Source organism: Erythrolamprus reginae, chromosome 1 (genome assembly GCF_031021105.1).
Source record: "Erythrolamprus reginae isolate rEryReg1 chromosome 1, rEryReg1.hap1, whole genome shotgun sequence".
NCBI classification, from domain to species: Eukaryota; Metazoa; Chordata; class Lepidosauria; order Squamata; family Dipsadidae; genus Erythrolamprus; species Erythrolamprus reginae.
Genome location: NC_091950.1, coordinates 57,561,410 through 57,586,919, shown reverse-complemented (window position 1 = coordinate 57,586,919; position 25,510 = coordinate 57,561,410). Strand labels below are relative to the sequence as shown.

General features: G+C 39.4%; 1 protein-coding gene across 4 annotated transcripts; it reads right to left on the bottom strand.

The window, feature by feature from the left end:
* Positions 1 to 37: 37 nt before the first annotated feature.
* Positions 38 to 25,488, bottom strand: ATXN3 (ataxin 3). Of its 4 annotated transcripts, none has more exons than XR_011559215.1 (11): positions 25,272 to 25,411; positions 22,879 to 23,043; positions 21,905 to 21,949; positions 18,761 to 18,846; positions 18,238 to 18,304; positions 15,828 to 15,915; positions 15,461 to 15,598; positions 11,358 to 11,533; positions 8,342 to 8,465; positions 6,745 to 6,830; positions 38 to 2,375 (listed from the first exon to the last, which is right to left on the bottom strand). XR_011559215.1 is itself a non-coding variant. In XM_070753162.1 (11 exons), the coding sequence occupies exons 1-11, from the start codon at positions 25,329 to 25,331 to the stop codon at positions 2,281 to 2,283; spliced, it is 1,125 nt and encodes a 374-aa protein (XP_070609263.1). In that variant the 5' UTR covers positions 25,332 to 25,488; the 3' UTR covers positions 38 to 2,280. The 4 variants fall into 4 exon arrangements, 3 of the variants coding, with proteins under 3 accessions (XP_070609263.1, XP_070609253.1, XP_070609273.1); XM_070753162.1 differs by having other exon boundaries at positions 15,466 to 15,598; positions 25,272 to 25,488; XM_070753152.1 differs by having other exon boundaries at positions 15,466 to 15,598; positions 24,973 to 25,277.
* Positions 25,489 to 25,510: the final 22 nt, after the last annotated feature.

Sequence of the window (25,510 nt, the reverse complement as noted above, 5' to 3'; positions counted from 1 at the left end):
TTAACTCTCTATTTAAATAATTTTTTGTAAACAGATATTATCAAAATCAATTTTAATATTGTATAATTTTATAGTACCATAATCTGTGTACATTTACTAATCATTCAGTAGCAAAGAATGACACAACATGGTGCAATATTATAATTTTAAAATAATTTGCAAAACCTAATCAATTTCACATGATTTTTTTGTATATCTGGCAAGTATATCATTTGTTTCCAAAACTATAGCCTTAATATGTATATGTAAACAGAATGTGTGCTTAAAGCATTTTTTTTAAAAAAAGAACTACTGATATTATTAATACAAAATGCCAAATTCAATCATCCTGCAATATTTGTTATGTAATATTTGACTATCAGACTAAAACTAGCTTACAGAATTTGCTTCCCAGTTTCCCTTGGTAACAGAAACAGAATAAACAGTAAGGTGCATGATTGAAGACTATTCATGAAAAGCTGCAAATCTGTTACAAGAAGACATTCATTAACATCTGATAAAATACATAATCATACACATTCATTTATGTATATCCATTTTAACACATAAGTAACTGTGCAGGGTTCATTTCAGATGTTACTAATACATTAATAATGTGGCACTGAAATTATGGCATCAAAATCTGTTGTAACTTCCTCACTTCAAAATTAATATGGAAAGGCTATAGCTCAATGGTAGAGCATGTGATACCCATGTAGGAAGTCCTGGTTTAATTGTAATTATCCTCCATTAAAAGCAGATTCTTGCTTGAGACTGGAGAATCACTGCCAGAGAAGACAATTCTAACCCAAATGGACCAATAAGCTGATTCAGTACAAGGTAAGGTATGTCCAGCTTGATAGTACAGTGGTACCTCTACTTATGAACTGAATTCGTTCTTAACCAGGTTCTTAAGTAGAAAAGTTTGTAAAAAGAAGCAATTTTTCTCATATGAATCAATGTAAAAGCAAATAATGTGTGTGATTGGGGAAACCATGGGGAGGGTGGAGGCATTGTTTCTTCCCAGGAGATTCCTAGAGAAGTCCCACAGAGGCTTCTTCCCGCCTTTTCCAGCCCTGTTTCCTTCCAGGAGATTCCCAGAGGTCCCACAGAGGCTTCTCCCTGCCTTTTCTGGTTACAGTTTCGGAGGCTCGGGTTTGTAAATGGAAAATGGTTCTTGAGAAGAGGCAAAAAAATCTTGGAACACCCGGTTCTTATATAGAAAAGTTTGTAAGTAGAGGCATTCCTAGGTAGAGGTACCACTGTATTAATACTTACAGAAATATCTAACAGAAAATAAAATATTAATACCAACTGAAATAAGAATAATAACATTTATCAACTTATCCAACACTTTTGACTTCAGTTAATCGGATTCTAGGTGTTGGTTGAATATATATATACTAGATCAGTGCATCATAGCCAGTATTGGCCCAACATTTAGTAAAAAAAAATACTAAAGGCATTTTAGAGCAAAACAAGGAAGAAATAAGTCTTGAGTCTGCTATTGGAGCAGGTTCCTCCTGTGTGCTCATCAAATCAGCTTTGGAAGATTGGAATGTGTGGAGGCAGATCTGGAGGAGCAGGAGAATAAAAGTAGGATGTTCCATTTTATGATGATTGTAATACTCTAGCACAGTCTTCCAAAATAGGTTTGATGGTCTCCAAATCTCTTGCTATTCTTAGTCAAAATGTTGTTAACTGGTTAAAATTCTGGAATTAAGCTGATGTACAGTAATTAATGCATGTTATTCAAATATTTCTCAAAAGTGAACAGTGATTTGTGTAATATTCCATTAATCTAGAAACGTGGAATTGCATTGTAAACATGATACTTAGAACGCCTTTGAACATATATGTGAAACTACAAATTTTTAGATTTCACATAATCTTATTTAGCAAAATTTCAAGGTCTTGCAATCAGATGATCTTCCTGTAAAGAATATATCCTGCAAGAACAAGCCATCAAAACTGAGAGAACTGCTCTCCTTACAAAGATATGTAGATACCATAAACTCAATCTGAACATCTATGGATCAGAAAAATATTGGATGAGATTTCATTGTATATTAATACCCCCTAACTGAATAGAAATTATCCAGAAGGTCAACAGTATAACCATAAACTAATGAGATTTTATTTTATAGTAACCAAATTGTTTTTTTAATTCTGATCCTCAGTCTGAAATCTCACAATTGTATCTTGCTTTGGTACATCAATGAAATGAACCCTACCTTTATGCCACCCACACAGAATTAATACAGAATGTAGCGTTCAGATTAGAATAAATGTAAGTATTTGTCATTTCTTTTCCTCTGTATTCAAGCTTTTTGTAACAGTTTCCAAAGACATATTCATAGCGGCTTGAAGCATATCATTTTCACTCATATCACCTCCTGAGAAGAAATAAGAAAGTAAGATATATTAGTTCTAGAAGATCAACAATTTAAAAGGACAGAAAAAGATCTAGTTCTGATGCACATAGCTTACTAGTTCAAGACAGGAGTGGAGAAGACAGGCCCATCCATAATTCATAAATGACCTATTAACCACTTCCTATTTTCTGGTATCAATTGTGCAGCATAGGCAGTCAAATCCACTTTATGACTTTTTTAAAAAAAATGAAGTTAAGAGTTGAGAATATGATCTGACTGACGTAAATTAATACTCTGTGATCTTCATTTACTTGGAACTAAATCTAGTTCTCCATTCCTGATTTAGGAAATTGGTAAAGAGGACTGGCATTATCCCTCTTCCTCCCCCCATGTATTTATCCTTTTACTTGTTGGTAGATTCATAGAGAAGACTAGATTCCATTCAACTACAGATTACCCTGAACAGGAAAACCCTTGGTTTAATATTAAAAATAAAATAATAATAATTTAGGAAGCCTTGAACCAAAGTTAACAGGTGCCTATCTCTTTTTCAGATATTTTGAGATATGTCTAAATATTTAACTTTTTCCCAAATAGCATAATAGGTGGTCCCCAACTTACCACCACAATTAGGACCCGAACTTCCATCACTAATTGAGGCAATTGTTAACTGAGTTGTGCCCAATTTTATAACCTTACTTGCTGTGATTGTTAAGTGAACCACTGTAGACATTCTATGAATTTGGCTTTCCCATTTACTTTGCTAGGTTTCTTAAGTGAATCATTGAGATGGTTATGTGACTCTGGAGTCCCCATTGACTTTACTTGCCAGAAGCAAGCTTGAAAGGTCACAAGTGGCAACCATGTGACTCTGGATGCTGCAACCCTTCTAAATATCTGCTGGCTGCCAAGTCTGAATTTTGATTGTGTGATCATAGGGATACTGTGACAGCCTCAAGTAAAAAGACCAATAATAAGTCACTATTTCTACACCATCATAGCACTAACATCAAATGAATGATTGTAAGTCAAGGACTAGTTATGTTTCAGTCATCATATGGACTGATACTGAATTTATCTGATTACCATACACTGAAATGCATATATAGGCATTGCACCAACTTGATGGCTTATACACATATTGGATGCAATTCTGTTATTTCTAGATGGAATTTTCAATGGACACTGGCTGGAAATTACTATAACTGTGCTTTAGTAGACCTAAAGGACAGTGGCAAAATTGTTGAAGGATGATTTAACAAATAGAACTAGGTAGACATCATGCAGATGATTTTACAAATACAATACAAGGGGGAAATGAGGAATGTTTCATACTACTGTTTCAACTATTATAGCAAATATTAGAGATATGGAGTCAAATAACATGGAAACAAATTCCATGTGTGTCTAATCATACTTGGCCAAATAAACTATTCTGTTTCTATTTTTATTCTACAGAGTTATGAAAAAAAGGTTCCAAGTTAGAAAAATATAAAACCCTTAAACATTTAGCTTATACATTTACTGCAGAACTACCATAAGTTTTCAGAAAAATTGAAACTAAACCAAACAACAAAAAATAATAAAGCTTATATGAATTTTAAAACAAAAAGCAGAAAATATTTATTCTATTACATTTAGTCTACCTTTCCTGTTGGGCTAAAAGCAGTGGTGGGCTCCTATGGGTACAGTCAGGTACGCAGTACCGGTAGCAAAATTTTGATTTTTTTTTTCTTTTTTCCCCTTCTAGGCTCAGTATATTTTTCCTATCACAGTAAAAGGTTGAATGTGTATAATTTTAGAAGAGCTGTGAGTGCGTGTGTGTACATATGCTTTATATAGTAGATAATCAGGAGTGGGCTACTGCCTGTTATACATACTCCTGGTCAGTTGGAGGATGATGAAGAAATTGAGGACTCTGATACAGATAGTGCTTATGAATTAGTGGTGGGCCCGAGGTCAGTGTTCCCTCTAATTTTTTTTCGGGGTGGGCGGAAAAGTATAGTGTCTGAGCGGCAGTCCCCTTGGGACTGGGCGGTATGTATGTATGTATGTATGTATGCATGTATGTATGTATTAAATAAATAAATAAATAAATCCCTTTTTTTATTAAAAGAAATTAATAAAACAAAACCAAAATCTATTAGTATTAAAACTAAAACAACCAGCAAAACCAAAAACATAACTGAATAAAACCAGGTGAGGGCTGAGATTTTTTTTCTCTGTTATTATTTAAGTGCTTTTACCATATGCTTTAAATCAAGTCACTTCTCTCTCTGTTTCTCTCTCTTTCCTGTCATTCTCTGCCTCAATCTTTTTCTCATTTCTCTTTGTTTCTCCCCTTTTTTCTATCATTTCTCTCTCTCTCTTCCTTCCACTCTTCTCTCTCTCTTGCTCTCTTCCTCTCTCTCACTCTCTCTCTCTTTCTTTCTTGCTCTCTCTCTTCCTATCTTCTCTCTCTCTCTTTCTCTCCCTCTCTCTCTTTTTCTCACTTTCTGTCTCCATCTCCCTTTTCTATCTCTCTCTGTCTGTTGCTCTCTTTCTCTCTCTTGTTCTATTTCTCTCTTGCTTGCTTTCTCTCTCTTGCTTTCTTTCTCTCACACACACTCGTTCTCTCTCTCTTGCTATCTCTTTCTCTCTCTTTCTCACTTTCTCTCTCTGTTCCTTTCTTCTCTGCGGAGGCTGGCGAAGGTTTTTCTTATCTTGAATGTACCGGGCGGGCTGGCAGGGGGATGGGAAGTGCGCACGCGCGCGCACACGCCATTCCAAATCACCTTCGCCAGCCTCTACTGTGAGAAGAACGCCCGCCCCACTTCTCCTGCAGCCCCCTCGCTGATAGCCCGGGACAAAAGCGCTCTCAGCGAAGGGAGGGGCGGGCATTCCCAAAGCGCTTGGAGCAGCTAGCGGCCGGATGAAGAGGATGAGAAGCCGCAGCCACCAACGCCGCTGCGGGAGGAGCCACGCCCCAAGCCGGGAAGCGGAGGAGAAAGAGGCAGATCGGGTGGGCAGGGGACAGCGGCGAGGAGCCATGGGCGCAAGGGGGCCGGAGGCGCTTGGGGGGCGGCCCTTTGCGCGGCCGCAGGGAGTGTTTTTGGGTGTGCGGCTATATCCAGACACTAGAGAAAGCCTGCAGGGTGGCCTTGATCAGCGCGAGGGGGCTCGCTCCATCAGCCCCCACCCCAATCCTGCAGCCCAAGAGAAAGCAAAAGGGCGATGCCCATGGTGACTAGCCGCCCCCATCCAAACTGGGGGTGGAACCCTGCGAGAAACGCCCACCGCCAGGCAAGTAACACGACGTTCATGGCGGCAACTGAGGGGAAGCAGAAGGGCATCCCTAGGCGCTCTGTATCGACACTAGAGAAAGCCCGCAGAGCGGCCTTCATTGGCACGAGGGGGCTGGCCTCCATCAGCCCCCCCCAATCTTCTGCCTTCTTCTGAGGTCACGGGGAGGTGGGTGCACGCGACGGCAGCCTCAGACAGAGCCAGAGAAGCCGGAGGTTTCTCCCCCGCCGACAGCTTGGGAGGGACGGATCAGCTGTCGGTCAGGGAGAAACCGCGCCGGCTCCACGCCAGCTTGGAAAACTCTGGGCTGTCCTTAGGATTTGCCTGCACTCCAGCGCGCTATGCAGCTTAGAGGGTACTATGCCTGTGGTTACAGGTAGTAGAACAGGATGTGGCTATGAGTCCAGAATCTAGCGAGGAAGAATCAGACGTTCGCTGGGTCAATCCTAAATTCAGAAGGGTCCAAAAACGTAGGGAACAGGTGTTTGGAAGAAGATATTAAGGGGAGGAATGGGTTAAATACTGGAGTTGGGAGTTCCAGAAGACCTCAAATAAAGTTTGCAAAATGCTGAGTCGGCAAAAATGACATTTTGGGCCAACTTCTAGAAGCTGTAAATGCAGCAGTTTGGGGATGATCTTTAGTTTGGGGTTGGGATGATCTTTAAAATTGGTCCACGTCACACAGAATTACTTAGTACCATGCTTCTACTTGATGAAAAAGGTCTCCGAAGACTCCGAGTCTTCGGAGAGGGGCGGCATACAAATCTAATAAATTGAATTGAATTGAATTAGACATCATTCACTCACTGGTGCTATTCTCTACATAATGTCTATAAAATAGATGCTCAAAATAAACACAAAACACAAAATAGTATTTTGGAAGACATTTCTCCCTCACATGGAACTGCCACAGCGCAGAACAGCAGTGCTTTTTGAAACAAGTTGTCTAAATTTCAGGCATTTCTCAGAAGGATATCCTGACCAATGATACAAAAAACCAAAAAGATATTTGGTAAAATGTATTAAACAAAGTAAAAGATATCCCTGGCTCATCGTTTGAAAGAATTACTATAAAAACATGTTGAAAACTGGCAAATAATACCAGTACCTGTGTCGTTAACTGGTGTGTGTGAATTTGTAGCTGCTTCACCATGGAATTGTGCAGTCTGAACTTGCTTTTGCAGTCGCTGCTGTCTAAACAATCAAAGAGAGAAATATGCAGCATTAATTTTTATTATATGCAGAAAATCCTATAACTTTATGATTCCTTGCCTTTCTTCATCCAATTTAATTTTTACTATTAAATAATGAAGTAATACTTGAAAAGTTCATGCAGGAAGCTGGACCAATATATTTAAATTTTTGCACTACACATATTAACATACACACACATGTACATGTATGAATGTATGTTTAAAATATTGAATTCTAAAAATTGATCAGATGGGTGTAAATATTTAAGTATTGTAAGTATATTGATCCCAGAAAATTAGCCAATAAGCTTAGTAACAATTGTTGACAAAACTCTATATTTTGGTCTTTTCTCCCAGATTCCATATTTTTTCCTAACACTGACTACACAACATAAAAATATTTTGGGATCAAACTATTGGGAATTACATCTAATTCCAAAGTTAGGAGATGACAAACCATTCTTGAAAAGGATAAACCAGTGCATTCTTGGAGGAAAAAAAATGTTCCCAGGAGCACCTGAAAGTTCTCTGATCAGGATATGGAGCTTGGCCCATTACTACAGTAAAATGTGATTCTGGACAATAATTATAGTGAGGCTTACTACAGGAAATTAAGTCTGCCTGTTGATGCACTTTCAATTATAAACTTTGTTTTAATTAATTCAACATAAATTTTTTCTTCAAAATAAAAATGATAATCACAGATGATAATTATACATGTACATAAAATAAGATTATAGGAGTACCAACTGCTAATGAATGTATGCTATCATTACATAATAAGAGCAGGAGATGTATTTTGGTACCACATTCAAATTAATTTATAATCTAGAACAAGCCAAAGAGAAATTGGATACAGTAATATGCTTCTGAAAGAAGCACTAAAAAGAATGATATCAAAAGGCAAGCAGTATAGCATTTTCAATTAAAAATAGTAACACTGCTGCCACTTTTGAGCAAGACAACATGAAGTTTGCCAAGTATTACCGTAATCAATAAACACATCAATATGGCAATAGAGATCAATTATCAATTTGCTATTAGTCTACAGTTTATACTGCCCTAAATAAAAAATATTTAAGTTATGATAAAGCATCATACATTCATTTGCATTTCAAATTGGAACAATCATCTATATAACTGACCAATGAATTAGTTACGTAGGTAGCGTGATTTGCCCAAGAACGGAATCCTGCTATCTGCAGCCAGCATGGTGCCTCAGTCTTGTACTATAATATCAAGCCAAAAGAATCAAGATATTTGCAAAACTGAGTGAGTGGTTCAGGAGTTTAAGAACCAGTTAAACGCTGGTATGAGTTAATTCAGGAAGAAAAACCTCTCAGCACTCTCCTGGACTAGAATTCTATGTTCTAACCAGCATAGTTGCTATTAGAAAAGATAGCAACTGTAATCCAAAATACCTGAAAAACCTCAAGTAATAAAGTATTATCACTTAACAAAGGCTTCTGGGGCTTGCCACCCACAAATTATGCTTTACACAGTTTACATTACTTTTCAAAATAGGCCTGTCTTCGACGCCGCAATTCTTCTGATGGGAGAGATTCATTTTGGCCTGTTGCAGATGAGTGCGGAATGTTCTGTGTGCAACAATCGGATAAGCCACTTCGATGTTCTCCTAAAAGTCACACACACCCACTTATTGGGAAGGTTAAAGTTAACCAGGATATTTACTATGTTTTGCATAAAATAACAAAAGCAATCTACAATATACATCTGTATAATCATCACCATATAATAGAAGAATTAAACAGTAATAACAAGGAACAATATAATTTTTTTTTTTTAAAGCAACAAACGCAATTGCAATTGATTATACTTTAAAACCTAGAACAAACCAAATCGAACTAAAAACATCCCCAGATTGGTTTCCTCCGCAGCTGGCAATAAAAAGGCTAGTGCTGGTTAGACATGCTCAGGGAGGACATTCTACAAACCAGGACAAGATCCTGGCTTTCATCCTAACTGTAGAATAAATGGAAGCTCAAAATGAACACTTGCACTTGTGACCTAATAATGCATGCACTAATAATCAGTTATTTTAACATCGCTGCGTTTCAGAACAGGGAAACTGAGGTGTTTAGTCCTGCTTTAGTAATGAAAGCTAACTCTGTGGTTTAAGGCTGTCACTTTCAATTCAATTCACTTATTTATAAAAATAAATTTAAAAAACACCACTGTTGTAATTTAAAAAAAAAAATTAAAATATACCACTGGTATAATCTTACTGAGTAGCTGCACTACCAACTGAATGTTTCATATCATCATAAAGGAAGTCCTACTGATTTAGACAGTATGGATAATAAATACCAATACATATTTTAAATCTTGAGATTATCAATATATTTTATAGGAGTATGATTAATATGAAATAGGGGAGGGGTGCTCAAAATTAAAATCAACAATAGCAGATTTGTATTTGCACAAACACATTTTCTAACTCAAAAGATAAAACCAATTTCCTTTGGGTGAACAACAAAGCCAATTCTTACAAATCTAGTCTCAATGTGTTCATATATGTTCTATCTTCTAAATGTATCTAGCTGCTAGTTCCATTTCAGTCAGAAAAGTTCATTATGCAATGCATCCAGGCAGGCAGGACAATGCCACACAATGCAAAGGTTGGGTTCTGTTTACTGGAGCAGAAAAATAAGCTGGCAGAATAAAATCTATCCAGGTAAGGTACAGCAGTGAAACGGGTAGAGGCCAGATTTGGAAAGCTGGTGGAAAGTGAGACTGAGAAACACCTTTGTTGAGGTTAGACACCATGAATCTAGAGTACTGCAGCACATCAAGGTTGTTAGGATTACAAAAAACATTATAGTAGCCCTCTTTTAGTGACCCCCAATAGGGATCAGCAACTTAATTAAGCAGCAGTTGCTAAGTAAGATTGTGACTGTGGTTATGAATTTACTTTAGTTTTGTTTGTTTTGCAGACTTGTGAAGATCATAAATATAGCTGATGGTCATAACCATCACCACTGTAACTTTGAACAGTTGCTAAACAAAACAGTTGCTAAAAGAAGAGTACTTATATAATTATTATATTTTACTGTAAATGCCTTATAACTGGAATTTATAATAAGGCAAGTCTAAAGCAATTAAAGCCAGCAATTATGGGAATTCTAGGCAATTAAAAATTTAAAAAGTGAAATATTTTCACCTCTATCTTAGCATTTAGAATTTTTATTTTATATGTAATTTTATCTAAGCATAATACAAGGCATATCTGAGCAGTAACAATCTTGAGAAGTTGGCTGTTCTGAGTGTGTATGTCTGGTCCAAATTTATTCAGTGTGCTTCCATAATTGAAACTGGATTAGAAACTAGCTCTCCCAATTTGTATATCAACACCTTAGCCACTATACCGTATCAATTCTCTTGGACTATATTATTTTAAAATGCCTTTATGCAGTAAAGTAAAGTGTCTGATGTATTGGAGGAATGGATGGATGAGTTAGAAGTGGCACTGCAGTTCTGAGAGACGGGTTCAACTATGGCTTAGCTCCTGAATTAGTATGCCTTTAGGAAGACCTTTGTTAGGGCCAGGAATTTCAGCCTGCCATAAAAGCAGATAGAAAGGCAGAGAGAATTAAATATTTTAATAACTGCCTAAAACAGTCTTGAAATGCTGTCAACTTGTAATAATATTAATGTGAGACACAATGTTTTGAAATGATTATTCCTACCTTAGACCAGAATTTGGTTACTGAATTAAGACAAAAAATAAGATTATTATTTTATTTTTTTTGCTCCGATAGGATGGAAAAAGAAAGAAGCTAATTTTGACACTTAACTACCCTCCTGCCAGCAAAGCACTCTTAACTGCAAACTCTGGTAAAATTGTTCCTTATCATTCAACTTTCCTCACACTTTGCATAAATGTGGAAGTAAAAAAGAAATAATTTCTTGCAAGTACTCTCATCTGTTTTCTTCTTAGTATTAAAGTATTAGATTTAAAGTATTAGATTTAAAGTATTAAATCATTCAAACTTGAGAATAAATCCTTGCATTTGGTCACTTCAGAAAAGATCTCCCTCTGCTCCAGAGAATAAATTTCTCTGAAAAACTTAGATAAATCCCAAATACATCATTAGATGAAACACTGTTATTTACTAGGGTTATGCAGAATTTGAAAATGATTTAGAATAAATGCTTTTAACTTTAGGGATTGTGCTAAGTCTAAATAAATTATAACTTTTTAAAACATGCAAATCTTATTTATAAAGACATTTTAAAGATCTATAATGCTTCTGTCTAAGGGTGACTTTGGCTCACTTCGGGCCAATCACTGTCCCTCAGCAATAGGAAGAAAGTCATGGCAAATATGTCCAATGTCTGACAGACAAAACTACTGGTATTAGTCCTGGTAGACACCAGGAGTCAACACTGACTCAAAGGCACACACAAAAAGCTTCAGTGTAGTTTTATTGCTTTGTTGTATTATGTTTGAATAAGATTAAGCATACAAAATATCAATTCATTTTTAAATCAAAATATAATCTTTTACCTTGCATACTAAGTTGAATAGCCCTCCGGAGATCTGCTTCTTCATCCTCGACATCAATTTCCTGTCTGCTGAGTGCAAGTGCTTTTTGGAAATTTTCTTCATCTTCATCTAACATATTGGTATTATCAAAGGGCTGGTTAACATCTAGTGTTTGTTCTAAGTCTGGTTTTTGCACCCTGGAAAAGTTAAAACAGAGAAAAATATTCTTATTCAAAAGCCAAATGCCACACTATGTCTAGATGAGTGGTAGAGAGAAGGATTAAGTTTTTAAAAGATGAGCTGAATGAGTGAACAGAAAAAAGATGGCTATCAGTTTGTTCATGCATCACAATTAAAATAAGGCATACCTTATGACAAAATTTAATATATTAAATACAAGATTAATGTATCTCCAAATTAAAGTGAAGCAGTGGAATTAATGTGCCGGTGTCTGGAGGCTGTTAGGGTCTGGATGGGTGTTAACAGGCTCAGACTCAACCCTGACAAGACTATGGGTTCTGCCTCCCAAGCACACTTTTATCTGAATTTTTGACCACCTCAGAGAGGGTCCACAACTTGGGCATCCCTCTCAATCCACAGCTGACTTTGGAACATCATCTTTCGGCTGTGGCGAGGGGGGCATTTGCACCAGTTGCAGCCCTATTTGGACAGATAGTCTCTACTCACAGTTGCTTATGCCCATATCACCTCGAGATTCAACTACTTCTATGCTCTCTATATGGGGCTACCTTTGAAGAGTGTTCGGAAACTGCAAATCGTGCAAAATACAGCCGCACAAGCGGTCATGGGCCTTTCTAGCCATGCCCATGTTTCTCCAACACTCCGCAGACTGCATTGGCTGCCGATTGGTTTCAAATTCTTTGAATTTGACACAATTCAAAGTGTTTGTAATGATCTATAAAGCCCTACATGGCATCGGACCAGATTATTTAGGGCAGAGGTCCCCAACCTTTTTAGCACCAGGGACCGGCTTTAAGTTAGACGAGTTTTCCACGGCCCGGTGGGGGGGGGGCTTTGGTCATATGGGGGTGGGGTTATGGAGGGGTGGAGCTTAGTGACGCAGCCCTCCACACTTCTCCACAGGGCGGGGAGAATCAGGAGGCTCCTTTGGCGGCTGGGGGCTGCCTGGCTTTGTGATTTTGGCTGGGGGGGGGAGTTAGGAAGGTCCTACTTCTCCCCCCCAGCCAAAAATTCAAAGCCTATCTGCTGGATACGGGCGATGAGTGGGACAGAGCGGCGCGGAAGCCTCTTGCAGCAGCTGCCACAGCCACCGGCTTCGGCGCCGTTCGTCCCGCCCATCGCCCGTATCCAGCAGAAGCTGCTGCCCAAGTGCTCTTGGCCGGCGGGATTTAAAGTGCTGGGGTGGGGGGTGTCCCAGCGGGAGGCGAAGCACTGGGGTGGGAGGGCTGTCAGGACACCCCCACCCCAGCACTTTGAATCCCGCCGGCCAAGAGCACTCGGGCAGCAGCTTCTGCTGGATACGGGCGATGGGCGGGACGAACGGCGCCGAAGCCGGTGGCTGTGGCAGCTGCTGCAAGAGGCTTCCGCGCCGCTCTGTCCCACTCATCGCCCGTATCCAGCAGATAGGCTTTGAATTTTTGGCTGGGGGGGGGGAGAAGTAGGACCTTCCTAACTCCCCCCCCCAGCCAAAATCACAAAGCCAGGCAGCCCCCAGCCGCCAAAGGAGCCTCCTGATTCTCCCCGCCCTGTGGAGAAGTGTGGAGGGCTGCGTCACCGCCCGACGCCCCACCCCGTCCTGCATAATGTTCTCTGCCGGGAGGGCAGCGCCGCCGCGGACCGGCTGAAAACCCCCAACGGCCCGGTCCCGGTCCGTGGACCGGCGGTTGGGGACCTCTGATTTAGGGGACCACCTTCTGCCATATGAGTTCCAGCGACCGGTTAGGTCCCACCGAGTCAGCCTTCTCCAGATCCCGTCAACTAAACAATGTTGCTTGGCAGGGCTTAGGGGAAGGCCCTTCTCTGTAAAGAACCCGGCCCTCTGGAATCAGCTCCCCCCAGAGATTCACACTACCCCCACCCTCCTTACCTTTCGCAAGAGTCTTAAGACTCATCTATGCCTTCAGGCTTGGGGCAATTAAACCTTAGACCCCTGGCCAACAAATGTTATGTATGGTTGTTTTTCTGAGTGGGTATAATTGATTTTTAATATAATTGGGGATTTTAGACTAGTTTACTTAGTTTTAATTAATTGGATTTAGCCTACTGTATTCTATTGTCTATTTTTTATATGCTGTAAGCCACCCCAAGTCCTCAGAGAGGGGTGGCATAGAAATCCAATAAATAAATATAAATATATAAATATCAATAAATCAATAAAATAAATCTTGTCCAGAAACTAGCAACATTAATTGTGTTCTGTCCTGCTGCCATGAGGTCCTCAAGTGTACACTGATCGGGACACCAAGGGCTGTATGTGTTATTGTCTCCATGTCACCACAATCACAAAGAATAGAAACCAAAAGTCTCTGGATCTTGTGGTACCAATGCACAGTCTATTAATGAGGTTAGGAATTTATATATAGCACATTGAGACTATCTTTATTTAAGATTATTCTAATAGCTGCATTTGCACAGATGGTTATGAAGGTCGTCCAAGTCTTTTTTTAAATACTTTTTAAAAATTCCCAGTTGGTAAGAAAAAATACAGAAGTGATGCAATTTATTATTTCGATTTCTAGGGAAGCCTAGGAATCAAAATAATAAATAAATCTTATTTAGTATTTGGTGAATCTCCTATTAGACATAGATAATACAGTGGTACCTCTACTTAAGAATTTAATTCGTTCCGTGACGAGGTTCTTAAGTCGAAAAGTTTGTAAGTAGAAGCAATTTTTCCCATAGGAATCAATGTAAAAGCAAATAATGTGTGCAAACCCATTAGGAAAGAAATAAAAGCTCGGGATTTGGGTGGGAGGAGCAAGAAGAAGAGGAGTAGGACAATTGCTGCCGAAGGAAGAAAGTGAGGTGAGAGGAATCAAAAAATCCAAAACTTTAAGGCTTTTAAAAAAAGAGAGACTCTGAGGCGGCGAGGAGCACGCACCTCCTGTACACCCAGCGCAAGGCTGCCTCCCATACACTGCGCCAGAGAGAGAAACCCAGGCGGGCACTCCTTTGACCGAAAGGCAGCTGATGCTGCTACCTGTTTCTTCTTCCTTCCCATGCTGAAGGGCTCCCCTCTCCTCTCGCTTGTTTGCTTTGTAGCCGGGACCTTAGTGACTCCTCAGTTTGGCTGAAGCCTAGTTGATCCGGCCAGGGCGAGGCACCCTCTTTTGCCTTTCCACACCCAGACGCTCTGGGAGGCAACCTCGCACTCTGGGAGGCAGCGCGAGGGAGTCAACACAGCAAAGTGGTTTATTCAACTCTCCAAGTATCCAGAGAAAGGAAAACGCTCTGTTCGTTCTGGGCAGTATTTCTTTTCTTTGGATGCTGGCAGAGGTTTACTCCCTCTCCAAGCACCCAGAGAAAGGAAAATGCTTCGTTCGCTCTGGATTATCAAAGCCTCCTTAAGCGCCACCGAAGAGTAGTAGATGCTTGGAACAAACTTCCAGCAGACGTGGTTGGTAAATTCACAGTAACTGAATTTAAACATGCCTGGGATAAACATATATCCATCCTAAGATAAAACACAGGAAATAGTATAAGGGCAGACTAGATGGACCATGAGGTCTTTTTCTGCCGTCAGTCTTCTATGTTTCTATGTTTCTGTTTCCTCTGGCAGCCCAGAAAAGCCCAAGGTGGCCGGGATTAAAGGGGGAATGGCAGGAAACAGGCTAGGACTTCGTGCCGCTCTCAAATTTCCTGGGAAATTTTTCTGGGCTCGGGTTCTTAAATAGAAAATGGTTCTTAAGAAGAGGCAAAAAAATCTTGAACACCCGGTTCTTATCTAGAAAAGATCTTAAGTAGAGGCGTTCTTAGGTAGAGATACCACTGTATCTTTATTATAGGCAAACATATATTTTGGTTTATCACATGTGTAAATATAATAGTGCCTTCTACATTTTCTATTGTTCTATTTTCTTAGTTCATAAGCAGGCCACAAAAATACTTACACTGAATCCATTAAAATACAAGCATTTATTTACCTTACCTCTGATCTCTTGATTGCAGCGTCTCTTCCCCAATTAATTTTGGCCTTTGCATTTGCTGCACCCGAATCATTTGCAGTAATTGATCAGCTTCACAATCAGGTAAGTCACCTTTTACAACAAATATTGAATAACCTATGAAAGATAAAAGGATATGAACAGATTAGGAAGGTAATCTAAAAATTAATATAAAATACAGGGGTTAGTGGACAAGGCACTAATGGATAGAAAATTGTTATTTATCAATAGTGGGCAATTTGGTTATAGAGTCCGCATAACTCAATCAAACAACACAGGAAAAGTGCTTCCTTAGATAAATATTAAAATAATATTACAGCATTCATCATTTGAAAATTAGCATTACCTTCCTGTTGTAGCTGGGCCAGAAAAAGTGCAAGGTAAGTATCAGATATTAGTTCTGGACCAGTTAAGAGAGAGTTCAAGTTGAACCACTGTTTAAAGAAAGAAAATTAGCATGTAGTGTGATTATTAACACTAGTAATAATATTTTAATACATAGCAAAATATATACCTCCTACAGTTATTAAAACAATTAAATAAATATACGATATATGCAATCAAAGATAAATAAAAGAACTATTTTGTATTATTTACTATACCATGGAATAATATTTATTTGTATAAATCTGATGGCCTGCAAGCAGCTTGCCATACACAAACCTCCTAGTCTCTTCTAATCATTCTCAAATAGTATTTGCAAGTTAATGGATACATTAACATTTAATTATAGGGGAGGAAAAAAACTCAAGGCTGTAATCAAAGGAATCCCTTGAATACATAGCAAGAAACTTAACACATTGCAATTTCTGCTGTAAAAGCATCTCCTGCAATGCAAATGCTTGGTTTTAAATTAGAAAAATGGATGAATCAGAAACATTGAGAGAAAAACATCTAGTCTACATAGCACTAAAATTTTCCTGTTTGACTCTTGACTTCCATTAGCAAAATGAGGCATCATAGGGCAACCATTTTTTAATCAAGATACCTGAAATATGTTTTTAAGTGGAAAAAAAGGTGCACAAAATCCAGGATCCGTTGCTCCCATGGAATTGAAATTTCAAATATCTTAAGATGAAGTTGCTGTTGTCGCAGCAGCAGTACCACCAGAGTCACCTGCAGTCACGTCATTCTGATTTCCAATGCTCCCTGCCAGCTTCCCACAAAGTCAATGAGGAAGCTGGCAGGAAGTTGGAAGTCACTCTTGTTCCCACTGCTGTTCTGCCCACCCATGGTTGTTTTATGTTTAGATAAGTAAATATTGATAAAGGATGGTCCAGAAGGTTGTAGGTTGTCTAATACACATTAACATGAAAAATCACTACATCATTCTGAATCAGTTCCAGCTTCAGAATGGAAATACAGTAATACCTCATGATACGAACTTAATTGGTGCAAGGAGGAGGTTCGTAAGACGAAAGGTTCGTAAGACGAAACATTGTTTCCCATAGGAAACAATGTAAAGTCAATTAATCCGTGCAACCAAAAAAAACCCCCGCAAAAAAACGGCTTTCGGCGGGCCTAGAAAACCCTCCGTGAAAGGTTGAGGACACATGGAGAGCAAACTGGGAAGAGGAGAGGTGGAAAACCCTCCGTGAAAGGTTGGGGACACATGGAGAGCTAACTGGGAAGAGGAGAGGTGGAAAACCCTCCGTGCAAGGTTGAGGACACATGGAGAGCAAACTGGGAAGAGGAGAGGTGGAAAACCCTCCGTGAAAGGTTTGGGACACATGGAGAGCAAACTGGGAAGAGGAGAGGTGGAAAACCCTCCGTGAAAGGTTGGGGACACATGGAGAGCAAACTGGGAAGAGGAGAGGTGGAAAACCCTCCGTGAAAGGTTGGGGACACATGGAGAGCAAACTGGGAAGAGGAGAGGTGGAAAACCCTCCGTGAAAGGTTGAGGACACATGCAGAGCAAACTGGGAAGAGGAGAGGTGGAAAACCCTCCGTGAAAGGTTGAGGACACATGGAGAGCAAACTGGGAAGAGGAGAGGTGGAAAACCCTCCGTGAAAGGTTTGGGACACATGGAGAGCAAACTGGGAAGAGGAGAGGTGGAAAACCCTCCGTGAAAGGTTGGGGACACATGGAGAGCAAACTGGGAAGAGGAGAGGTGGAAAACCCTCCGTGAAAGGTTGGGGACACATGGAGAGCAAACTGGGAAGAGGAGAGGTGGAAAACCCTCCGTGAAAGGTTGAGGACACATGGAGAGCAAACTAGGAAGAGGAGAGGTGGAAAACCCTCCGTGAAAGGTTTGGGACACATGGAGAGCAAACCGCTTTCGGAGACTGCTGGGGAGCTGCTCGGCACAGCCGGGCTGGGGGGCTTCCCAGCAACCTCCCCGAAGCCAACCCGGAAGTTCGGGTTTGGCGTTCGTAACATGAAAAAAGTTCGTAAGAAGAGGCAAATTTTTTCTGAACCCGGGGTTCGTATCTCGAGTTGTTCGTAAGACGAGGGGTTCGTATCTTGAGGTACCACTGTACTGAACAGTAGGAACAAATAGCTCTGGGAAATAACATTTTCAGTAGAGCCAAAATGTCTCATCAATTTAATCCATCTATCTATCTATCTATCTATCTACCTACCTACCTACCTACCTACCTACCTACCTACCATCATCTATCAATCCATCATCTACCTACCCAAGTGTGAATGCAGTGTTTGTAATTAGACATGTGCTAAATTTTGACTGAATTTATAACTGATTCCAATGGCAAGCTTGACTTCGATTTTAAAGAAGGAAAATAAAGAACTTTACCTGTTTCCCTAATTTTCGAACTGTAAACCAGTGCTCTTTATAGTTACAAATAAAAGATCTTTCATTTCTGTAAATAAAACACAAAGTATTCAGAGAATTAAATATTTGAGCACAGAAATATTAATCAGTGTTACCATTTTTGCATTTAGAAATACCATACTGCAGTATTAAAGCTATGATTCAGATGTGAACTTTTCATCCAAAGATAATTCAGAATATTTAATAATATTGTTTTGGAGATATATTTTTCACTATATATGCTTGATAAATACAAACATAATGGTGATGTCATTAAGCAGATACCATTCAAAAGCAGCATTGTGTAATGCTGCAGATACTGAGATGTCATGAAGGCTCAGGGGCCTCAATAATATGAAAATAGAAAATGCCGAGTGGATAAAACCAGAACTTGAAATAGTAATTTTCAAAAGGAGTTCTGAAGGAAAGGATAAGGGTTTTCTGTTTCTCGTATAACTGTTACTATTTTTAAATGGAAGCAGGGAGCTAAAAAATAGAGTCTTACATAGCTTCGATTCCGAGCCTCTGATACTCTGGGCTGTTGAAGAGGATTAGTTCTAAACCCCAAACTTTCAAGGCATTGCTTATAACCTGTCAAAAAACAGCACTTTTCATGAGATAAATCAGTCAGTTATAAAATGTAAGCAATGCAACCTTTTTAGAACTATAAAGACAAATACATTAACTAAATTCAGACATAGTCATACTCAAAACAAACCACTAAAGTCAATGGAACTCCAGTACTCAACACTAAAGGCACATTGATTTTAATTGGTTTGCTCTGATTAAATCTGGACCCATCCAATTGTTTCCACTAAATTAAGAGTGGGGGAACAACCATATTTCACTTAAAGAAAATCACTGGGCTAAGTAAATTAAAAATTAACCTTCATGAATCTACATTGAGCAGGCCACATATAAAATACACGTAAGGGAGGATAAGAAATATACACGTTGAAAACTAATTTGGTCTTTCAGAAAATCAATTGCATATAGGAAGGAAAAAAAACAATTTGATTTTTTTCCCCAAGTCACATTATATACCTGAATTTTTATTATCAGCAGCTATATACTGTATTTCCCTGAAAATACGACATGGGCATGCACTAAAATAAGCCTTCCTCCCCCAATAAGCCCTTCCAACTACTTTCTGGGGGAAAGGGTGGGACATGTCCCCCACACACAGGCCAAGCCCGCTCTAGTGCAACAGAGGCAGCCGCTCCCGGTGGCCGCCCTCAGTGTGCAGGGCTTCCATTTGTTCCAAGCCCTCCATCCTTTCCTCGGAAAGAAGGCAGCAGGAGCAACTAGCCCAGTGGGAGGAAATGTTTGGGGTCTATGTCCGCATTTTAACTCATGCCCAGCAGGGCGGCGATCAGCAGCAGGAAAGAGCCGAGGTGGTGGGAGGTCCGCACTAGGAGGCCGCTGAGTCACCCACTGAGCCAGAGCTGCAGGGAGTTGGATCCCGGGATGGGGAGGTGGAAGGGCACTTTCATGTCTCTTCACATCACGATGGGGGAGGAGGGAGAGCCCCCTCCCACCGCAGTGGCTCCAGAGCCTCGATCACTGCCTCACCTCCTCCTCCTCTCAGGCAGGAGCACATTTCAAAACACCCCCGGAGGCAGAGCCCAGAGGAGCTGAGCCAATCCCATGGGGTGCGCGCATCTTGTATTGGCGCCTATGCACACCTGCCTCTCGCTTGTGCTCTTTCTCTCTCTCTCTCTCTCTTTCTCTCTCTTCTGGCCAAGAGAAAGAGAGAGAAAGCCAAAGACTGGCCCGGCTTCTCTGGGCTCTGCCTCCAGCGGCATTTTAAAACACACTCCTTCCTGTGAGGAGGAGGAGGTAGGGCAGGGATCGAGGTTATGGAGCTGCTGTGGCAGAAGTGGGGAAACTCCCCCACCACCCCGCATCCACCAGCCCGACATGGAAAAATACAAAAGCTGCCAGACTCCAGTAAGATACCCACCCCATCCCACACTCCCCTGTGAGACATACTGTACATCTTACACGAGTCTAACATCTCCCTGGTCTGTACAGGGAAACAAAGTAGAGAAAATCTTCCTACTGTGAGAAGTTGTTAATTGCTTGCCCTAGCAGGAGGTTTTTCTGTACTTTGCAAGGTGTTTCCCTGACCAGCTGAGAGACGCCATGGAGCTGCCAAACTCGGGTAAGATGTGTGTCTCGCAGCCCAGCCCGCCTCCTACACCCTGAAAATAAGACACACACATACCTATAAGGCCAAGGCCATATTTCAGGGATCAAAAAAATATAAGATAGGGTCTTATTTTAGGGAAAACATGGCACAGTGGTACCTCTACTTAAGAACTTAATTAAATCTATAGAAAAGTATAATGATAAATTGCAGATTATATTCACAAATATAGTCAACTTTGGAGAAAGTTTACTTTGTTACAGCTACTGTACTTTGCAGAGCAGATATACTATGTAACTTACATGACTCTGAAATCTTTGTTCCTAATTTACTTATTATTCACTTAAGCTAGATATTGCATACAACAATCTATCCCAAAGCAGCCTACTATAAGGAAAAGATAAATACAGATACTCTTAAAATTATAACTATTTTTTTAGCTATATTGGCAGTGAAAAAAGTCTTATAACCAGTGCTCACACTTAGAACTGATGTAGTATCCTCATGTCACATGATCAAAATTTGGGCACTTGGCAACTGGCATATATTTAGGATGGCTGCAGTGCCCTGGGGATATGCAATCCTCATATGTGACCTTCCCAGTCAATTTCTGACAAGCAAACTCAATAGGGGGAAGCCAGATTTACTTAATGAGTCAATTAACAACTGTGGTGATTTCTTTAAGAAGGTAAAATTGGGCATGACTCACTTAACAACTGCCTTGTTTAGCAACTGTCCCAATTGTGACTGTATGTTGTGACAATCTGCAATTAATTATATAGGGAACTTGTAACAGTTATGTGGAAATAAGCTTGGATATAGGAGAGAAGAGATGCTGCCAAAGAGAAAGTGGAAGGTTTATGTAATGTAATTCTGTTAATGTCATCTCACAATAAAGTAGAATTAGCTCATCTGGTCATGTTTCCTGTCTAGTTTATCTGCAAATGCTGCAAATCAATTTTGAGTAGAAACTATACATGCATGTGTGAATGCATATTTGCACACAGAGGGAGTCAGTTTTATCAAGGAAGCAAGTCTGTTGTAGTGATTAAGGCACCACATTAGAAACCAGAAGATGAAGTCCTGATCCCAACTGTAGGCTTGAAAGCCAACTGAGTGACTTTGGGCCAATCATTCTCTCTCAGCTCAACTCATTCTATAAGGTTGTTGTTATAAGGAAACTAGGAGAAGTATGTTTGTTGCTTTGGGTTTTTGTTTTTTTTTACAAAAGTCATCAGTGGGATGTAGAAGCATGGACGCTATTTACAGAATTACAATCATAATGTAGGTAGGAAATATAAAGAACTCTCTGTAACCATGGATTTGCTCCTTGTACATTTTGGGAAGCAAACATTTACTTTAAGAAGTAAATCTTAAAGCACAGCTGTTTCCTAAACAGCTCTAAAATAGGAGCCCGGGGTATTTCAACAAGCATTTTCAAATGCTGTGTTCTAACAAAGTTTTCACAAATTATAGAGCAACTGCTTAGAAACTGCTTACTTGAATTGAGAAGAAACCACTATCATCCATGTTTCCTGAAGGTTGCTGTTCAACAAAGAATGCAAAGGAAAGATTAATTTATGTGCTACAAAAGCTTTTGGAAAATCATATGTAGAGAATAAATTCAGTTAATTTTAGTAAGTCTTAAACTTTATTCCCTCTAAAAATACTTTTAATGGACCATTCTGAACGCATGAGAACAAATGTAACATTCTGGGATTTGCAAGTTATATCAATAAGAAACAGCAGGTAAACAATGCAGATAAATACCACCAAGCAAATACAAGAGCCCAGTGATTATACAATAGCCTTTTTCATTGTGCTCTTTGTATACTCATTTGTGGACATCAATTTAAAAGTCTTTAAAAATGTTAAACAGAAGCTTCACTAAGAAATTGACTGTAATTCTAATACAGGTAGTCCTCATCTTACAGCAGTTCATTTAGTGACCATTCAAAGTTACAACGGCACTGAAAAAGTTAACTGTTACAAATTTTCACACTTATGACCATTGCACCATCTCAGTAGTCATGTGACCAAAATTCAGATGTTTGGCAATAGACAGATGGATGGATGGATGGATAGACATAGATATATAATGATGGTTGCAGTATCCTGGTGTCATTTGATCTACCTTTGTGACTTTCTGACACGCAAAGTCAATGGGGAAGCCAGATTCAATCAACAATCATGTCACTAATTTAACAACTGAAATGACTCACTTAGCAACAGTGGCAAAAAAGGTTGTAAAGTGGGGCCAAGCTTATTTAACAAATGTTTCATTTAGTAACAGAAATTTTGGGCTTCATTGTGGTCATAGGTCAAGGACTACCTGTATATCTGGAGATGCTATTCTAGGAAGGAGAATAGATTTCATCATTCTGAAATTCAGCTTCAATGTAAGCTCTTTCAGTAAGAAAATATGCAGAACAAAAACTGGCAAATAAATGTAAAACCATCTGAAGAGTTGTTACCTGTAAAAATGTTCTATATTCTTCACTAGAAACTCCACCCTCTGCCATTCTCATTCTCTCTTCTTCATCTAACTGCTGTGCAATAGAAGACAGTTCCACAGGACTGAAATACTCTCCTTGTAGTAAGTTATTCAAACAATGCTGGGCACACAGAGAACCTTCTTGCTAAATTATGAAAAAAAGGAAATATAATATCGTATGATCTTTTTGTGTTTATTGTTCAAAAACTAGAACAAATATAATCTTTGAAGTTACCCTGCATTTGTGTTTAGCTAGAGATAGTAAAAGATACATTATGATAGCTCCTTTGTGATTATATTTTAACATATTTTGCACTATATTTTAATGCATTTGTATCAATTTGAAGTATTAAATGAATATACTGTACATGAAAATGTTTTAAATAAAGCTCATGGCTTCCATTATTCAAGTATTCAACTAAAATTATGCCTATGCATGCATATGCACTTGTACATACAGTATTTATATATAAATATGTACCCAAACAAGTTCAACTAGTTCTGCATGCAATTGCAGAAACACATTCATAATCTTTATCTTTAAGTTTCCTAAATCACATGTTTAGTTTTTCAACATAGCTTTTTTATTGTTCCAGCACATTAAGCTATTCATAATATCCAATATAACCTATTGTTATTACCGATTACAAAGAAAAATAAGCACATCAATCAGTACTAAATAACAATTTTAATGTAAAATTAATCATAAGAAAATCAGAAATATGAATTTATACTATATAACATATATCTGTTTCTAAACATAAAAATTACAACTATCCACTAAGACAGAAGTACAGGTTGTAACAAAGCAGAAAAACCTTAGTAGAAATTATAATCAACATATTATTATTAACTATTATTTAATTATTATAGTCTTCCTTACTGGTTTAAATCAATATTTAGACCAAATTTCTCCAGCATTAAATACCTCTCAGTATCAGTTGCTAAACAACATAGATGACAAAGTGCTACTACATTCACATCCTGCTTGAAGGCATTTAATAGCCCATTTAAGAAATAGGACTAACCACTTAATACAGCTCTTTCTCTATTCTCTGACCTAAACATGCCTAAAGAAAAACATTTTTATACATTTCAGGGTAGCAAAAAAAAAAATATTCTTCATGCCAGAGATACCAACCCTCTGGGATGCTTTTAGGGGCATACAAATTTTGGGAGGGGAAAACAATTAGCAAATTTGTGATATGCTTAAAAAGATTCTTCCTTAATAGCGAGATTAGTTGAATACCATTACTTAATAATGCTATTAAATCTCTGCTCTCTTTCCAAAACCACAAAGAAAAGCCGTTGGAATATATGACAATATAGCATTGCCTTCAGAACCAATCTGAAACGTAACATTTTATCTTCCCCAAAATTTTACACCTAGATATTTCAATACTACACAAAGCAAAGATTAAAGAGAAACCCAAACTAGTCTCTTTCCCCAGCAGTAATTATTCAGGTTATACGTAATGTTGATGTCAAGGAAAAGGGGATCATATTAATAGCAGAGATGCATGGGGCACACAGTTTCAAAACAACCAGTTCCAGAAGTATGTATACACATGAACAGCTGAACAGAAACAAGGAGTGTGTATGTTTATGTGTGTGTATAATGTGCTATATCATTCTGCATGTATACACATGAACAACTGAAAGGAAATAAGGTGTGTGTGTATGTATGTATGTATGTATGTATGTATGTATACACACACACACACACACATACATACATACATACATACATACATACATACATACATACATACATACATACACACAAGCAGCACCTCATATAAAATTTAGTAACACCAATTCGTGTGTTCTTGTCCTCCATGTTCAGTTCCCACTTCCTTGTTCAATGATCCTGCCACCATGATTAGGGGCGATGATGCTCCGAAAAGATTCACTAGTAAAGCATGGGAGTGAAAAGGCTTCCTGGCACCTCCCAGGTACAGGAATAAACTTTAAAAACATCCCCTTAAGACTAGGCTTCCGTTTTCAACAAAAGTGACCGCTTCGCCTCCCGAGACAGGCGACGGGAAATGAAACAATGTTTCAGAGCTCAGACCTTTTATCGTAACAGCCACATTCCTCCTCTCCTATCTGCTTTGCCTTTCTAAGTTACCTCCGAACCACAAGAAATTGGCTTTATTCTTATATTTCCCCTCGGCAGCTTGAATATAAACATATAAAAGATTAAAAAAGAAAGATTTTTGTAGCCTTCGAACGATCCAAGGAACCCGAAACGGCCACGTTTTCCTTTGCCGGGCAAGCTCCCTGCGAGCCGCTTTTCTTTCCTCTCGCTTCGCCTTCTTTTCCACCTCACCCAGCCCACCTTCCGTAAGGGAAGGCAAGAGGATCACTCACCCTCTCGTGAAAGATGGCCTCCATGTTTATGTGTCTCCCACCGCCACCATCGGCTTCCATGCCACATGATCCGACCCAGCCAATCGCAAGCCACGCTCTGCTCCGTGACCCGCTGCAGCCAATCGCCGAGGCTTCCTCTGCGTTCCACCGAGCTCCCCTTGACCCGCCTCGAGGAGCGCAACAAACGCACCCGTAGTAGCCCGTCGCAACGCTTTGCGTGCCTCTTGCTGTGGTGCTCC